The sequence below is a fragment of the Stenella coeruleoalba genome (genome assembly GCF_951394435.1).
Source record: "Stenella coeruleoalba genome assembly, chromosome: 2".
Lineage (NCBI taxonomy): Eukaryota > Metazoa > Chordata > Mammalia > Artiodactyla > Delphinidae > Stenella > Stenella coeruleoalba.
The window spans coordinates 76171863-76191519 of record NC_137147.1 but is presented as its reverse complement, the minus strand read 5'-3'; the positions used below and the strand labels follow the sequence as shown (position 1 = coordinate 76191519).

Below are 19657 nucleotides of genomic sequence, written 5' to 3'. Positions count from 1 at the left end.
TGCAGCAAGGAAGACCCAACACAGCTAAAAATAAATTAATTAATTAAATAAAAATACTATAAAAGAACCCCTCCCCCACTCTGGGCATGAGAAAGTAAAGAGAAGCCCATGCAGTTATGGACAGAGTCAGGGCTGAAAGGGTAGAGATATTAGGAAGAGATAAAGATCACCTACCTAGGATGGTAAATATGGTTCCATTTTTACTATTTGAAAACGTTTAGTAACCACACTATTTCACTTTCGTTATTTTTATATTTTGATTACTTCTGTAAGAATACAAGCATTCATAAATATTTATCATAATTTTACACTAAAAGTTTATTAAAATCATTTGTTCTAAACATCTTGGCAGGTTTTGTTTGTTTGTTTGTTTTGTGATACGCGGGCCTCTCACTGTTGTGACCTCTCCCGTTGCGGAGCACAGGCTCCAGACGCGCAAGCTCAGCGGCCATGGCTCACGGGCCCAGCCACTCCACGGCATGTGGGACCTTCCCGGACCGGGGCACGAACCCGTGTCCCCTGCATGAGCAGGCAGACTCTCAACCACTGCGCCACCAGGGAAGCCCTCTTGGTAAGTTTTTATAACTGTGATTTTAGATTATCAGGACGTCATTCCACCTTCTCCCTACACCCCTACCACTAACCCTGTTACCTGGGAGTTGAAGCAGTTTATCAAATAGAATTTTCTTATGTCTGTTCTAGAATATCTGTAACATCTCTTCAAAATTCAATGATCTCTTTTTTAACAGGTTCAGAGCCTCTGCTTGGCAACAGTATCTAGCAAGATTAAAATCATTTATATTACATCTATTTTTAGTTTATATTTTATTTATAGAGTGGCAAGCACTGCTGGTATTTCATTTGGTGACAAAGTTTCTTATATAAAAGAAAGCAGAAAAGCACTGACAGTGTAGGGAAAAAAAGAATGCAAAAATGATACATAAAAATGGAAAGATTATAAAGATAGTCTCTAAGTGGCTCAATTTAGGGAAATTTTCCTACTATCATCATACCAAACCTGTACAACAACCTTGTGAGGAAGAATTATTCCCATGTTCCAGAAGAAACTAGCTCAGAAAACGGAAATGATTTGCCCAAGGTAGTAGAGCTGATAACCTGTGGTATTGCCTTTAGTGCTGCAAGGGTCCAAAGGAGAAGAGTAACATGGACTGAGACAGTAGGAGCTTTAAGTAAAACTTTTAAAAACCTTAAAAATCATGGAGAACTCAAAATCATAGGAGAGGAATAAACACGGCACATGTCTGGGATCGTCTTGGAAGGGTTGGGTCCTATCAGGAAAAGTCTTGACATCTAAGGGAGATGAAAAACAACTAAAATTCTCTGTGTGGAAGTCTAAAAATAAAAGTGGTATTTTAGGTAAGAAAATAAGAGTGTAATATGCAAATGAAATGAATTCCAGATTTATCAGAGATCAGCAGGCATGATCATTGCTAGGCCACTGTAGTTTTTCCATGTGCTAACACGCATCTCTAGCATGGTCTGTCTCTAGGTGGTTGTTATTATTAGTATTAGTTCAACCAATACTCTGAAAGCCTACTCTATGTCAGGTGCTGTGCTAGGCACTACAGATACCAAGAGTAACCCTTTGTTCTCAAGAATTTCTAGAGGAAATATGTAAATAATTATGAAAATAAAAATAATTGTTATAGTATAGGTACAAATACTGTGGGAATCAAAAAGGAAGTTAAACAAAATAAAGTGGTGATCAGGGATGATGTCAAGGGGATAACTGAGCTAAATCTTGAAGGATGGGTAGTTTATCAAAAAGCAGAATGGGTGAGAGAAAATGGACAAGGGGAGACGTTTTAGTCAGAGGGATTGACAATGAGGACATAGCTAATTGAGAAGTTCTGGAGATAACATAGGAAATATACACATAATAATATACCTGTATACAATACTAGGTATATATTATACCTAATATATAATAGTATATAATGTTATATTAGTCTATAATACCATACATATAAATAAATGTATTGTACCTAACATATAATATATACCTAATTGATAGGAAAGGAGATTTTTAAAATTGATTTAAAAAGTGGGTAAGATAAGAAGCAGAACCAGTCAGCATATATGTTTCCAACTTTTGATTCTTCCCCTGTCTCATTCATCAAATCCAGTCAATTGTGGCTTCCACACCAACTCTTCTTTCCATTACCCTGCCACCATTTAGAGTCTCATTCTTCACACCTTGGACCACTAAAATAGTCAATTATTCTCCCTGCCACTGATTCTCCTATCGTCAAACAATCCTGCATTTTCCTCCCTATTAATTCTGCCTTTATCAGGTTGCTTTATTGTTTTAAAAATAAACACTTTCAAAGATCTCCAAGTTAAAGTGCCAGGAGTGCCCAACCATTTTGTGAAGAGACGATCATTCTCACTTCTTGTTTATATATATCGTGACATCATGTGTGGGGTACTGATTCAAGTCCCTCCACGAAAAGGAAAGGGTTGCCTTTGCAGGCTCTGTCTCCGCTCCTACTGTCAGTTTTCAGGCTGGGAGTAGTAGTGGTAATGGTGGTGGTAGCAGAGGCTAATGGCTTAAACAGCCATAAATAGATCCCGGTTTACTTGTTTGAATCCCTTGGCTTATAGGATGAACTGCAAAAACCTAATCCTGGCTTTCAAGTCCCTTTATAATCTAGCACTAGTTTACTCCTCTCTAACCTTATCATTTGCTGTTTTTAGTCATGAACTCTCTGCTCCACACTCTCTGGAATGCTTTGAGCCTTGATTCTAGACGCATGCATTTTTGTTTGTATCACTTTTTCATTGAAAATTTCCCTCTCTTTTGTCTCCACTTACCTGACTGCTATATCTTTCAAAGGCTCAATTCAAATGCTTCTTCTTCCTTAGCCCCACCCTGAGGTTTAATCTTCCTCTGAACTGTTGGGTATATACTGCCTTGTATTGTCTTTTAATTAACAAACCTATTAATTCAACAAATAAGTTTTGTTAAAACTCTTCTAAAATATATGGGAGTAAATCCACTGGAAGTTGAAGAGCTCATGTGAAATGAACATGATTGTGATTTTAACGCAGTCTATAACACTTGGAAGATAGCAAGAATAATAGCAAAAAGCAGATTTAATGAAGCTCACAGTATAAAGATAAAGACAGTTTCTTAGACCAAATCCACAAACTGATTAGCCAAGAAAAGTATAAATGACAGAAGAGGGTTAAAAATCATAGAAAAACCTCACCACGAAGTACAAAGAGGAAAAGATTGTTTGGGGATTGTTGCAAACATTCAAGAGATCGTTGATACCTTACGTCCTTCTTTGGCTTTATGGATGATCCAAATTATTTTTCACGCCCTGTAGACAAACATATTTCATATTTTCTTCATTTTACAATAAAAGATGGTTTGGGAAGAATAAGGCCTGACCATATAGACTACCTCCTTAACAAAAAGGGAAGGGAATTGACCCAAACATTCAAATTCTAAGGAGCTACAGAGCTAAGGAATTAAGAAGCTGAAGCTTTGCATTATGGGGACTAAGAGGATATGGTAAACATTTCTGATATTTTAAGAGTCTTTATTGATTTTATGTCATTGGTAAAAGGACAACTGCTTAATGCAAGCTGAATTTAACATTTTCTAGATTTTCAAACGTACAGAGAAATTAAAATAGAAACTACTGTACACGCTGCAATTTAAAAAGTCTGTTTCTAGTGTGTATGTATGTGAATATACACATGAACACATACATATATGTGTTTTGATTAGTAAATGTGTAATGATCTTCTATAATTTAAAAAATATATATAAATATGGAATCTTACAGTATGTAACCTTTTATTTTGAGACTGGCTGCTTTCATTCAGCATAAGGCCTTGGAGTTCATGCAAGTTGTTTCATGTACCAGTACTTAGTCCCTTTATTTAAAAACATTTTATTGAGATACACTTTACATACCATATAATTCACCCACTTAGTGTTCAATTCAATGTTTCTTAATATATTCACATTGTTGTGCAACTATCACCACAATCTAATTTTACATTTTAGTTCCCCTGTCCCCTTCCAAGAATGCCTGTACCCATTAGCAGTCAATCTCCATTTCACTCCCACCTTGCCCAGTCCACAGCAACCACGAATCTACTTTTTTTGTCTCCATAAATTTGCCTATTCTGGACATTTCATATAAATGAAATCATATGTGGTCTTTTGTGACTGGCTTCTTTCATTTTGCATAACATTTTCAAGGTTCTTCTATATAGTAGCAATGCATCTGTATTTCATTTGTTTTTACTGCCAGATAATACCCCATTATATGGATATACCACATTTTATTTATCTATTTATCACTTAGTGGACATTTGGGTTGTTTCTATCATTGGGGCTATCATGGATAATGCTGCAGTGAACATTCCTGTACTATTTCTTGTGTGGACATATATTCTCATTTTGAGTATATACCTAGAAGTGGAACTGCAAGATCATATGGTAACTCTATATTTAACTTCTTGAAGGACTGCCAAACTGTTTTTCAAAGTGGTTGCACCATTTTATGTTCCCACCTAAGTATATAAGGGTCTCGATTTTTCCACATCCTTGTCAACACTTTTTATTGTCCATTTTTTTTATCAGAACCATCCTAGTGGATGTGAAGTGGCACCTCATTGTGGTTTTGATGTGCATTTCCCTGATGACTAATGTGCTTAAATGTGCTTACTGGCACTTTTTCCTCTCACCCCCATTTGGAAAGCTCTTACCTCTTTTTCCTCCCACAATTTTGAGGTTTTGCTTTGACTTATTTAGTACTTTTACATCATAAATATTATTGAATTGTTCCCTGAAGTATGTCCCTTTTGATTAGAGTCCTTACTTAGCATTCATATAACATTCCCAAAGAGTCTGTCATTTTCCACTTTTTCTATCCCTTTCATTTTTATTTGGTTAAAAACCTTTCTTAAATATTCTCAGAGAGGTTAAGCGGGTAATACACTCTCTAAAGTTACATTTATGATATGGTTCCCCCTTGTAGAGGGGATGATATCTTCACTGGAAATAGGGATTTCTGATTATAGCCTTTTTCTCTTGGTAATCTGTGGATACTCTTCCACTGTCTCCTAATTCCCAGTGTTGTGGATTAGAATTCTGATGTGAGCCTTATACTTTATAGGTATACCATGTTCTGTCTGGAAGCCTCCAAAATGAATCCCTGGAGTTCAAAAACTTTACCAGGATAAGCCTAGGTGTGTTTTTTCCAACACTGAGGTCTTTCCTGGAACATCAATCTGCATAATGAACTCTGTTTTTAGCTCACGAAAAATTTATTTATTTATTTACTGCTTCTCTTCCATTTGTTCCTCTTTCTGTAAATTATATTAGCCACGTTAGGTGTCCTGAATCTATTCTCCAAGTCTCTTACTTTTTTTCAATCTATTTGTATTTTTGGCTCTGGGCTTCGACTCTTCCAGGCCATTAAATGATCATATTCATTCCTTTATTCAATAATTATGTACAGGGTGCTTACCATGTGCAAGTCTGTGTTCTAGACATTGGGCATTGACAAAAGGTCAGCAGGTATACAAGAGAAAATATTCCTGCTCTTATTGTGCTTACATTTTAGTGGAGATTTTTTTTTTAAGTGTATGTGCATGGATTGAAAGTCAGGTGGTAATAAGTATTTAGATGGGAAATCATGCTTTTGCTCCATAATTTTTTTTTGTACTTCACTTGAACTTCCTTAAGTGCTCCTATTGTTTATTATTTTCATATTCAAGTTACTGTCTCCTCTGGCATTTCTATTTAGTTGGTCTACTGCATTGTTTAAGTGCTTTTTCTCTTTCTGGTTGCCTGGCTTCCCCAGATGACTACTTTTTCTTTGTTACTTCAGAGGGGCTTAGGTTTCATTGTTGGAGGACCACCGGTAGGAGCAGTCTCAAGAGAACAGAAAGGCAAAGCAGCCTCTACCCCTGTAGATGGGCAGGGCAGCAGGCCAGCTGCCAGCCCTGTGGAGGCCCAGGAGGAAGGCTCCCGGCTCTCAGGTCTCCTTACATCTCCCATCCTCAGGGATAGGGAGATAGCAGACCCTGCCTCTTTCCCTTTTTCCCCACTAGGGGAGTCCATGGATCTCTACCAAGCCAAGCTCTTTTCTGGATCTGCCATTCTTATCCTCACTCTGAGGGTCTTCCAGCCCTTGAGGAACAAGCCCTGGGTCAGCTCTCCCTGATAGAGCTCCCACAGAGCTCAGGCCTCACTTGTTCATCAGGTCCAGGGGTCATCTGGCTCAAGAGTGGCAGATACAGGCTGGAATTAGTAACAGAAGGATAGGGAGATTTCACCTTCCCAGAACCCTCTCTGAAAAGTAAGTCCTGGTTACAGACTAATCCTAAAAACATTCAAATCTTGGCAAAGAAGTCAACATTTTAAAAAGCCTCTGTGAGGTCCAGAGGGTTGTATCATGTTCAGCTACTGTCCTAAATGTTAAACTCTGAGAAATAAGGAAGACCTTAATGTTAGTTGGATTTAAAGGATATTGACTAGATGGATGAATCTCAATTATGTTTTATAAAAGCAATCAGACAAAAGAAAGTGCATACTGTATGATTCCATTCATATAAAATTATGGAAAATGAAAACTAATGTACTATAGTGACAGAAAGCAGATCAGTGGTTGCCTGGGGGCCAGGGAATTAGGTGAGTGGGTTATAAAAGGGTAAGAGGAAACTTCTGGAGGTGATGAAAATGTTATCTTGACTATGATAATTGTTACAGGAGCGTTATGTTAAAACTCATCAAACTGTACACTTTAAATATGTGCAGTTTATTTTATGTCAATTATACCTCAATAAAACTTTAAAAGAAGTGGTTTTTTTGTTTGTTTGTTTTTTGGGCTTTTTTTGGCCATGCCCTGTGGCTTGCAGAATCTTAGTTCCCCAACCAGGGATCGAACCCGTGTTCCCTGCAGTGGAAGCGCAGAGTTCCAACCACTGGGCCACCAGGGAATTCCCAAAAGAAGTACTGACTGGGAAAAACATTTGTAATTTACATCACTAAGGGCTGATATCCCTAAATATAAAGAAAATCTAAAAATAAAGAAAAACACTAACAGGTAAGAGAAATGAACAGAAAGTTACTGAGCTTTTGAGAGTTTGAAATTTTCCATAATAAAAAATACATATAATTTTCAAAAAAATATTAAAACACTGTCCCTCACCCTCATACAATACACAATACAATTGAAGAGATACAAATATACTTACAAAGCTATCACACGTTTGGAGCACACTGCAACGTATATTTGAGTGGTGATGAATACTGAATGATGAAATGATCAAAGCTGGGGTAGAGGATCAGGCAAGTCATCCTGGAGGAAATGAGTATGAGCCTAGTCTTGAGGTAATGTGGGTTTGTGTAATTTTTTAATGGCAGAGAGGGAGTAGAAAGCAGAAGAGAGTTCATATGAAGAAAAATATATGGACAAAGGCAATGTGGTGGTAGAAAATGAAGATAGTTTCTGAAAAGGACTCGGTTCACCATTTCTAATACAACCATGGAAATCTCTTGTCACAAAAAGGTTATATGATGCAGTGTAAAGAACACACAGGAAAGGAAATGAGATCCAGTTCAGTGTATGAGGGTTTGGAATGGATCAAAATCATTTATGTTATTTATGTACCACATTCAATCTTTGCCATGTCTATGCTCTACCTATATTAGTATTTTTCTTTAAACAGACTTGTGTTTTTACCTAGATTCATTCTAAATAAGATCCACGAAATGAAATATTACAATTTTTTCTAATACACTAAAATAAACACATCTTTCATGCCTTTAGCAGCATATTTATTCTTAAAGTTATATTAAAATTTACTTCTTTCACTTACTCCATATGCTCGTTTTTCTCCCCACCAATAACCCTTAGGTGCATCTCCCTTGAAAGTCAAGGAGTGGAGGGCTACTAAAAGACTGTCAGATTGAGCCACGTTCCTTACCTGTTCATATCTCTCAATTTTTAGCATCGTTTGATAGAATATCCTACATTTGGAAATATTCTACACCAAATAAAAAAGCAATCCAACACATGAAACTTAGAAGCAACAAGTAACTTTCAATTAATTTTGAAAAATCCACGAAGACAAAAGAAATAGAACCTAAGAAGCATTAGTAACTACTGAGAAAATAGAGCAGCCTACTTCAGAAAACATAACATGTTTAAACGTGTGTTTAAAGTAGAGAGACAGTGTGGTGTGATGACAAGAAAAACTGTTTTAAGGTCACAGAGACCTTACTTTGAATTCCACATTTACCACTTAAACAAACTACTTAAATTTCTTGGCACTTCGCTTTCTTCATCTCTAAAATGATGATAATAGTTACCTGTCCTGGTTGTTGTGAGGATTAAATAAGCCAATATTTGTAAAGCATCTGTAGATGGTCAACAATTATTACTATAGTACTGATGACATTTTTACTTGTTTCCTCTTTCAACCTGGCAAAATCAAGAGATGCTACAGTCTTTAAACTTACCAGCTTATAATCAATTTTGTAACGTATGCTGTATGTCCAAATTCAGTTGGAAATTTGAAAACCTTTTGAATACTTTACAATATGCTAAAATTACACTCAATAAGTTTTTATAATCCTAAACTAAATGTTGCTTTGAGTATAGAATATAAAAATATTAAGCAATATGTATGTGCATATATTTTGGAGAAATTTTATCTTTATCAATTTAAACCAGTTCTACTCTGGTATATTTCCTTTTTTTTTTTTTTTTTTGGCCACACCACACTGAATGTGGGATCTTAGTTCCCTGACCAGGGATGGAAACCGCGCCCCTTGCATTGGAAGTGTGAAGTCTTAACCAGCGGACTGCCAGGGAAGTCCCTGGTATATTTCCTGTGGGGCAAAGCATGGAGTCTTTTTTTTTTTGATAAATAAAATAAATAAATTTATTTTTTAAAAAAGAATACAAACATACTTTTATTTTCTCCCATTCTTTAAAAAAACAAAACAAAAACCTCTTGTCTTCCACTGGACAAATTAGGAACAATCTGAATATTGAAAGTAATCATTATCCTAACTAATTGTAATACAAAACATAAATAAAAACCTTAAACCCATAATGATACTCAAAAACAAGGAAGAATTAAAACAAAACAAAAAACCTCCTTGGTCACTACTGTGGCACCTACTCCATAACTATTTATTCTGAAAATACAGGAAAATAATTAAGGTTTATCCAGCCTGACTAAGATGAACTTCAGCTCAAAAGCATGTAGTGTTAATCACTGGGCCGCCAGGGAAATCCCTGGTATATTTTCTATGCGGCACAAGTAGCTGAGTACACAGAGGGTCAGTATGTTAAGCAAGAAAAATCTGGGGAGTGAGAGATTCTAAAAAAATCGGTGATAAATTGTGAATCACTATACTGTACACCTGTAACTTATGTAATATTGTACCTCAACTATACTTCAACCAAAAAACCCTAAATAAACAAAAAATTGGTGACAACAGTATTGAAATGGGGAACGAAAGTGTTGTCACTTTCATTGTCTGTGCATAACATGAATATGACAAAGAAGGGTTAACGATCTAAACAAAGTTTTACGATGTACAGAACTGAAGGCAATCAGTCTCAAATTTGTATTGTATTAAAGTCTTAGATAGAGTTTAAAAAAAAAACATGGTGAAAAGAATTGGGAAGATATTTCAGGAGATGTTAATCTCTCTGACAATGATGGAAAATTGGGGGGCGGGGCAGGGGGCAGAAAAACATGCCTCATGAAGCTGAGTTTAAGGATAAACTTTTGACCCTGAGATTTTAAAATATGCAGATCTGAATTTCTGTTAGTTGTGTTGACAAAAAAAAAAACAACCCATGTGAATAGTTAAAAAGCTTTTAAATCTTTACTACAGAAAAGATTTTTTTGTCAATACAAAGAAGCTCTTCAGTTGTCTATTTCAACTTATTTTAATATTAGTAAATAAAAAGGTAGACATATCACCTTCCTTAGGACATAAACTTTCACGGGTAACAAGCAGAACTAATGTTTAGGTAACAGTTTAACATCTTGAGGGTTCTTAATAAAATTTAAACTCCATTTAACATAAAATCTCTCTCCATAGTATGCACTCATGCCATTTGGATTACTAAGAGTTAATGTTTGGAGATGCTGTTCAATACCAATATAAAGTTCCCTTCTTTTCTGTTATAGGTTCGTCTCTGAAAATTTCCTTATAAATCTTTCAATCTGCTATCTGTATCACGTGAAGGCAAGTCCAGCAGTTAAAATCTGCCCAATCCACAGACACTATAAGATCTGATGAGGGAATTCCCTGGTGGTCTAGTGGTTAGGACTCGGCACTTTCACTGCGGAGGCCCAGGTTCAACCCCTGGTCGGGGGACTAAAATCCCAGAAGCCGCACAGTGCGGTGTTAAAAAAAAAAAAAAAAAAAATCTGATGAGTGAGGGAGATCTGGAACAATTATTACACAGAAATATTTAAGCTCAATAAATATTTAAATAAATGAATGAATGTAACATTTATACCTGATTAAGTAAACGCAATAAACAGTAAAACTCTTGTATTATTCCTATAAAAAAAAAAAAATCACAGGGCTTCCCTGGTGGCGCAGTGGTTGAGAGTCCGCCTGCCGATGCAGGGGACACAGGTTCGTTCCCTGGTCCGAGAAGATCCCACATGCCGCGGAGCGGCTGGGCACGTGAGCCATGGCCGCTGAGCCTGCGCGTCCCGAGCCCGTGCTCCGCAATGGGAGAGGCCACAACAGTGAGAGGCCCGCGTACCGAAAAAAAAAAAAAAAAAAATCACAGATTGCATAATGTTTACATCAAACCCTATGACCCATGCACATTAAGAGATAAAGCAACTTTCTCTTATTTTTCAAAAGCCAGGACTTGGCATCATGGTGAGATGGGAAGCACATAAAATTTAGTAATTTTGAACACAGGCTCTGCTACTACTCACCACGTAGCTTTAGGCAAGTTGCTGTCAACAGCCTCAGTTTCATTATCTCTGAAAAGGTAATAACAGGGACTTCCCTGGTGGCGCAGTGGTTAAGACTCCCCAGCTCCCAATGCAGAGGGCCGGGGTTCGATCCCTGGTCAGGGAAATAGATTCCACATGCATGCTGCAACTAAGAGCCAGCGAGCCACAACTAAGAAGCCTTCATGCCGCCACTTACAGCCGGCACAACGAAATAAATAAAATAACTATTAAAAAAAATAAAACCACAACAGGGATTTTAAAAAAAAAAGGCAGTAACATCCACTATCCCACAGAATGGGGAGAGGATAAAATTGATTAACACTTCACTAAGTAGCTTCATCCCTTAGCTCTTTTTACCACATGACCAATGTGCTAACTACTTTAAACTTCTGTTTCCCACTTGCTCTACACCTTCCTCTTATTCCTTCTAATTGTTCCTACTGCTTGCAATCTCCTTGTCTAGACCTGCCTTCAAGAATCAGTTGTGTCCTGTCCTCTGAGATACCTGTCCAGGGTCCCCTCTGGGCAATATTATAATCCTCTCCAGAATTTGTGATCCAAAGTGGTTTCTTTTTGTTTTTATTAAACCATTAATCACAATATAATAAGTAAATGGTAGCTTTTATTTTTGAGTGTTGTGTCACACACATGTTAAGTGCTTTATGTTCATTTTCCCATTAATTCACAACCACCCTGTGAAGTAAGTAGTACTCTTATTCCCTTTATCAATGAGTAAAGTAGGCTTAGAAAAGTTAAATAACTTGCCCAAAGTCACTCAAGTAATAATTAATACATATTAGCACTGCTCCTAATTAGTAATAATTAGTAGGACTGAGATTCAAAGCCAGGTGCATGGCTCCAAAGCCATTCTGCTGCCTTTGGTGGGGAACTTATACTTCCTTTGCCTTTGTAGCCTTAGGAAAAAAGTACACCTGGCATGAACATGTGTTTAGTGAGTAAAAAAAGGAAAAGAACAAGTCTGTACACTGAATTGCCTATTGTGTGTAATTCACCTGGACGTGGAGGTACAAAATTATCCAACAAAATCTCTACCCTCAAGCAGCCTACAGTCAGTCTATCTGGGAGAGAGACTAGTGAACTGGTGATTGCAATACAGTGTGGTACATGCTATTTCTATGGACAGGCTTCAGAGAAAACATAGGAGAGGGCACCTAAACTGGATGGGAGGAGGAATATAGTCAAGAAAGTTGTTAGGTTAAGTCTGAGTTTCTGCTTTTCCCTTCAAAACCAAAATTAAGTAGGATTTTACTAGACTGGCATTCTAGTAGCTGGCATGGCAGGGATGAATGTACTTTTTGTTAAAACTGAAGTATAGTTGACTTACAATATTATATTAGTTTCAGGTGTACAACATAGTGATGTGATATTTTTATACATTACAAAAGGATCACCACAACGTACATCTTTTTAAAATTAGTTTAGATTATGTCTACATTTATATTTCTATTTTATATCAAATTACCTGTCTAGTTCAAATAAATACCATCTTCTAAAAAAACACATTTTAAAGGATGATCTGCTTTCTAAATATGTTCAATTTATATGACAGTACATCATATTTTTCTCTCCTCACAAAGGAGAAACAATTAAAAAAAAGGGACTGGCTCCATAACTGGTTAGTATGAGAAGTGCTTGCAACAAAACCACAATCCATTTAGGATTTTAACTCAGAAGAACAAGTGGCTACAACTTATCACATCTCAAGTAACTGCTCCAAAACCACTATCTATCCTCAAGAACATTTTACTAAGCAAAAACCAAACCAAAACAAAACAAAAACAAAAAACACAAACAAAAAAAACTGAGGTTTTCCCCATATACGTTTCCTTCCTTCCGCCCCCCCCGCCCCCCCCTTCTAATTTAACCCTACAATAATGGTATACAATTTAGATAATGGATTTCCATCAGTTGTTCACTTAACCAAACAATAGTTCATTCAAGTGGATACTTTCTGGGCTGTCATGGAAAACGCCAAAATAAAATGCCTTATTAAATTCGAGTTAGATTATATCTGTCACTTCTTCCTTGTCCAAAACAATTACTATGAAAGAAAATAAATTAAGCCTAGCACTGTCACTTATTACAATGTTGGTTGCTATAAAAAATTTTTTACCAGTTTTCTAGGTGGTTACTAATAGATTAAATGATTTCAACACTGTTCTAATCTGAAGAAAGCAGATTTCCCCAAACATTATGGGACCAGTAAGGATGAAATAATAAAATAAAGTAGAGGTGATAAGGAATGCACTTGTTTGCGTTTTGTGGGATTAGTGAGACAACAGCAAAAACAAAAGCTTAATGGGATTAAAATCTAAGGACAGCAAACACAAACAATCAAGAAAGTGCAGCTTCCAACACACAATCACAAAAGAGAACCTAACTTCTTTAACCTAGAGTTTGCAGAGAATCGGGTTCAAGTATAAAGTAGGTTAACCTTCTTGTCTTTTTTTTAATTGAAGTATAGTTGATTTACAATGTGTTATTTTCATCTGTACAGCACGATTCAGTTTATATATATATATATATACACACACTTTTATGTGTATTCTTTTTCAGATTCTTTTCCCTTATAGGTTATTACAAAATATTGAGTATAATTCTCTGTGCTACACCTTAGGTCCTTGTTGAGATTAACCTTACTTTCAACTTATCACCCTATTTATTTAGCAAAATGAAAAATAACCTGGTGGGGAAAAAAAATAACCTGGTGGGCAAAGAGTTTCCACAAAACCTTTCTTATCTTCCCCTAGTAAATTCTCTCACTAAAAGGAAAAGATAAACAAACGGAACTTTTCTTGATAAGCCTTATCTTTAAGTTAGAGATTTTTAAAAATTCATGAATGCTTGCTAGGACAAGAGAGGGTCAACAGCAGTTTACAGCAAAGAACTGTGATGTTACTTGCTACAGGGGACAGTTACAATCATGAAATCCAAAGGAATTGTAAGAGATTTTTATTCCCTTAACCTTTATTCACGCACTAGAAGAGTTTTCGACAATTTATGAAACTTACAGACTTAAAATATAAAGGGCTTCAAACTATGGCTGTATTTAATACCATAATGTTAACTCAGATTTTAATGGCATGTTAAAAATTCAAAACCACAATTCCCCCCAGTAAATGTAACCATTACCATTTAGAGAAAATAATAGGGATAATCACATTTGTCAAATTTATTTAACCTGAAGCTATGTTAGTCACCATAATGACCTACTGTACTTTTGTTCTTTCATTAAAGAATTCTCAGACCATTCACTATTGAGTTACTGTTTAACTGGTAAACTGAGGCAAAATACTGAATAACTTGCAAAGTCACAAGTGCAAAGTCCACTGTACAAAACTACTGAACCAGGCTCCCTGTTTATGTACTCTTCCAGATATAATTTAAACTGAGCAAAAGATGAATTCTAAATTCCGCATAAATTGCCTCTAACTGTGCCTTTCTTTTTGCTTGAAAACGCTTTTCATACATTGCCACCGATTCAGTTTCACCTGTAGGTAATGAACACAGAACTCATTGTGGGGAAAAACAAACCAGAATGTGAAAAAAGTAAGATAAGTTATCAGATGTACAAGGGAGTGAAACAGTTGATTGAAAAGTACTTTAACCACAATACCTTTTCTCCATTCTTAAAAGAGGCATTTTGAATATTTTAGTTACTATTTCTTTCACGAAAACCCCCCGTTTCCCAATGCTCCCACATTGAGTACTCACCTGATTCATCTGAAGGCTGAATCCGGGCTTTTATTTCTGCTAAGCTGGGCTCCCCCTCTTGGGAGACCGATGCTGCTGCCCCCTCCTCTGTATCCTCTACCTTAGTCACGGTGAAGTGCGGCATTGCTGTAGTTAGGAACCCGTGCTCTCCCTATATTTAAGCTTCCTTCCAGTCTACCTTCCCTGCCTACCTCTTCCTTGCTGTGCCCTTTCCGACTCCGATCACTGCCCACAGGAGACCTAGCCTGGGAATCGGGAAGTACTTTCAGCTCACGTGACCTACAGCCCCAAGGGAGTGGAACCTAGAAGACACGCCTTCCACAGTGTTTACCATTCACTTAAAAGGATTAAGCACTCCACCTCTTGCTTATTGTTATTAAACTCTAAGAATCCCAAGAACTGTTTAGGCTGCTTTCCCAGAGCTGCCAATGGCTGGAGAGTGGGCAGAATGCATGGAACTCCGCCCACTGTGTGCTCACCCTCCTGTTTCCTTAAGTTATTTGCACGTCAGGATCTCAACCTCTGCTCTCATATCTCACAGGAGAAAGAAGATTAGGGAACAGTTCATTTTGTAAACTTTTCGTTTTAAAGAAAGACTTACACTTACATTAATTTAGAAAATCAAACTATTTGTAAGCTTCTGTTGTTGCTTTATTTCAAAGCATACTGAAACTACTCATACAAATCAATAAAAGTTTTTTCTTATCTTTCAGATAAGAACATTCACTTGGCAAGTATTTAATGAATATCTATATATTTTATACAAGATATAGTTCTAGATGCTATAGTGTATACAAGGACATCCAAGAAGAGACATTAACTTTCCCGAAAGTCCAAGTTGTTTAAAAGAGCAAAATATTTTTAAAGGGAAGAGTTCAGAATTTTTTGTACTGTACAGAGTTTAAACATTGTGTTTTAAAGAAAAAAAAACAAGAAAATCCCTGATTAAGAGGTGTACAGTTCCTTCAGCACACACTTAAAATAACATACTTAACTTTATCAGATAACTGTGTTCTCAGTTGATGACTTTAACTACAGAGTATAAGGCCCTATCTCTGCACCTAGACAAGGGAGTTCAGTAACTTGAGCTCTGTGCTATTTTCCATTAATGATGTAATATGAGGGCTTTGTTGTTAGTAACACCTGACAAACAAGACTGCACTAAATTTAAAGAAGAATGATGGTTTATAATCCCCATTTATTCCAGTATATACCACTTCTAAAAGAGAATGAAGCCAATAGTTGTTAAAGACCTACTCTGTGCTCTGCATTGCACTAGAAACTTTCTGTTATGATCTCATTTAATCATCACAGCAACAGAAACATTAGGCTAGGAACTTGCCCAAAGTCACAGAGTTTGTAAATGGTGAAGCCCCACTTAAAAACCTCTAATACTCTTGTTGGTAGGCAGCATAGAAGTTTCATAGAAAGAAAACTCATATACACTTACCTCATTTTATTTCATGGGCTCCTGTTTAACACTGGTTTGTAATCTTGGCAGCACCATTGGTATCACCTGGGGAGATTTTAGAACAACTAATGCCTGGTCCCATCCCAGCTATTCTGATATAATTCCTCTGGAGTAGAACCTGGGCAAAAGGACCTGTAAAAGTTCCTGCAGGTGGTTCTAACAGGCAGCCAAGGTTGAGAACTATCAATACTACAAGAGAAACGTTTGTCACTTGAGAAGCCTTTGAAACTGCTTTTTATCTCTGATAGAAACTAAATCAGGTGTGGTAGCGCCCTTGGTGATTTTTCCATATTTACAACTCAGGTAGCTACTCTGCTGATTTACTCAAAGGAACTACCAAATTGTCAGAGTTCAACATTATATTCTAGGTTCCAAATTTATTAATACCTTAGTGCCATTGGATATTTCCAATGGGATCTTACTTTTCATATTTAATTTATTAAGAGAGTTGAACTGTGGCTAATCTTTTATAGTCAGTGGACAGAAACAATGACTCATGTTTATAAATCTGTGTACAGCTTGTACACATAAGCCTATGTACAAATGTTATCCTGTCACCTCTCCCCTCTAAAAAAAAAACCCCAAACTAAACAAGTAGGAATGTAACAAATTCCTGTTAAAACGATGAGTAATTTATTTACCAACTTGAGAGAAAGCTAACTTACCAATAGTTCTCTCCTAGACTGGACTGTAGATAACAGTGCAGGGGCATAAAATATTCAAGGCAAGGTTAAAGTAATATAGAAAACGTTGCAGGCGGGGAAAGTGGCAAAGAAGAGACGTGTAAGTGCTATATAGGAACAGTGGTTAGACAGAGAAGGTGGGATGTAAGAAACAGCTATTTAAAGTACAACAAACTACCACAAAGAGTATACCATTCCACAGCCACCATGATGGCTAAAACTGGTAAGACTGACAATTTTGGTGAGAATGTGGAATGAAAGGAACTTTCATACATTGTTACTGGAGTGTAAATTGGTTCACCCACTTTGGAAAGGGGTCTGGTACTTTCCCCTATAATCCAACAATTGCACTCCTCGGTATTTACCCCCCTGAATGAAAACAGTATAAGAATGTTCACAGCAGTTTATTAACAATAGGCCAAAACTGGAAACCCAAGTGTATATCCACAGGAGAATGGATAAACTCTGATATATTCATACAAAGGATTACTATTCAGCTATAAAAAGGAATGAACCAGTGTGATACCTACAACAATATAGGTGAATCTCAGAAACATTATGCTAGGTGAAAGAAGAGTACATAAACAAAAGTTTTTGTTTATGTTTTTTTTGTTAAGAGTACTTAAACAAAAGAGTACCTAATATATGGAGCCACTAATAGGAAGTTTTAGAGCTGGCAAAAGTAATGTGGTGCAAAACCAACAGGACAATGGTTGCCTTTGGGGGAATGAAAGTGGAGACGGGGCAAGAGAGAACTTCGCAGAGTGATGGTAATATTCCACATCTTGATAGAGTTTAAAGTTCCACAGGTATATGCATTTGTCAAAATTCAGTCAATCTTCACTTAAAATTTGTGTATTTGGGCTTCCCTGGTGGCGCAGTGGTTGAGAGTCCCCCTGCCGATGCAGGGGACACAGGTTCATGCCCCGGCCCGGGAAGATCCCACCTGCCGCGGAGCGGCTGGGCCCGTGAGCCATGGCCGCTGGGCCTGCGCGTCTGGAGCCTGTGCTCCGCAACGGGAGAGGCTGCAACAGTGAGAGCCCCGCATACCGCAAAAAAAAAAAAAAAAAAAAAATTGTGTATTTCATGGTATGAAAAGTTTAACTCAAAAGAAAAAAAGCTGCAAACAGATACTGAATTCTAACTAACAATCTGATTTTGAAGTATTTGGGAAAAATGAACTGATATCTGCAATTTGAACCTTGAAACCTTGAAATGCATATACTAAGATAAATGGATAGACATATGACAGGAAAAGTACTATAAAATACTAATGATAGCTTCTGGGTGGTGAGTATACAAGTGTTCACTCTAAGTCTTGCAATTTTCTGTATTTTTGAAATTTTTCATAATAAAATGTTGAAAAAATACAATAAACTGACACCATTATGAAAATGAATAGGCAAGTCAAAGACTGGGAGAAAATATTCATAAAACATATGCTTGGGCTTCCCTGGTGGCGCAGTGGTTGAAAGTCCGCCTGCCGATGCAGGGGACGCGGGTTTGTGCCCTGGTCCAGGAAGATCCCACATGCTGCGAAGCGGCTGGGCCCGTGAGCCATGTCCGCTGAGCCTGTGCATCCAGAGCCTGTGCTCCACAACGGGAGAGGCCACAACAGTGAGAGGGCCGCGTACCGCCAAAAAAAAACAAAAAACAAAAAAACATATGCTTGACAAAGGACTTGTATTTTGAGTATACAAAAATCCCCTACAACTTAATAATAAAAAGACAACTCAACAGAAAATGAGCAAGGGCTTCCCTGGTGGAACAGAGGTTAAGAATCTGCCTGCCAATGTAGGGGACACAGGTTCGAGCCCTCGTCCGGGAAGATCCCACATGCCGCGGAGCAACTAAGCCCGTGCACCACAACTACTGAGCCTGAGATCTAGAGCCCATGGGCCACAACTACTGAGCCTGGGGGCCACAACTACTGAGCTCGCATGCCACAACTACTGAAGCCCGTGCACCTAGAGCCCATGCTCCACAACGAGAAGCCACCACAATGAGAAGCCTGCACACCGCAACAAAGAGTAGTCCCTGCTCGCCACAACTACAGAAAGCCTGTGCGCAGCAATGAAGACCCAATGCAGCCAAAAATAAATAAATAAAATAAATTTTTAAAAAAGAAAATGAACAAAAGATTCAAACAGACAATTCACAAAGGAAGCTATACACATGGCTAATAGCACTTGAAAAACTGCTCAGTGGCCATCAAGGAAATGCAAATTAAAATCACAATTAAAGGGCTTCCCTGGTGGCGCAGTGGTTGAGAGTCCGCCTGCCGATGCAGGGGACGCAGGTTCGTGCCCCGGTCCGGGAAGATCCCACATGCCGCGGAGCGGCTGGGCCCGTGAGCCATGGCCGTTGAGCCTGCGCGTCCGGAGCCTGTGTTCCGCAACGGGAGAGGCCACAACAGTGAGAGGCCCGTGTACCACACACACACACACACAAAAAAAAAAAAAATCACAATTAAAACTGTTGGCAAGGGGCTTCCCTGGTGGTGCAGCGGTTAAGAATCCGCCTGCCAATGCAGGGGACATGGGTTAGAGCTCTGGTCCGGGAAGATCCCACATGCAGTGGAGCAAATAAGTCCATACACCATAACTACTGAGCCTGCGCTCTAGAGTTGGCAAGCCACAGCTACTGACCCCACGTGCTACAACTACTGAAGGCCGCATGCCTAGAGCCCGTGCTCCGCAACAAGAGAAGCCACTGCAATGAGAAGCCCACGCAACACAAAGAAGTGCGGCCCCCACTTGCCACCACTAGAGAA

At 37.8% G+C, this 19657-nt stretch overlaps 1 protein-coding gene across 3 annotated transcripts in view; it reads right to left on the bottom strand.

Annotated features, from left to right (window-relative positions):
* The window catches only part of SLC12A6 (solute carrier family 12 member 6), an 86412-nt gene that overhangs the window by 52121 nt on the left and 14634 nt on the right, over positions 1-19657 (bottom strand). The window contains exon 1 of one of the 3 annotated variants that reach the window (XM_079906701.1): positions 14731-15276. The exons of the other annotated variants lie outside the window; for them this stretch is intronic. Coding sequence (XP_079762827.1) covers positions 14731-14854 — 124 coding nt within the window. The 5' untranslated portion in view covers positions 14855-15276. Of the gene's footprint in view, positions 1-14730; positions 15277-19657 lie in introns of those variants that run through there. 3 annotated transcript variants of the gene reach the window in all.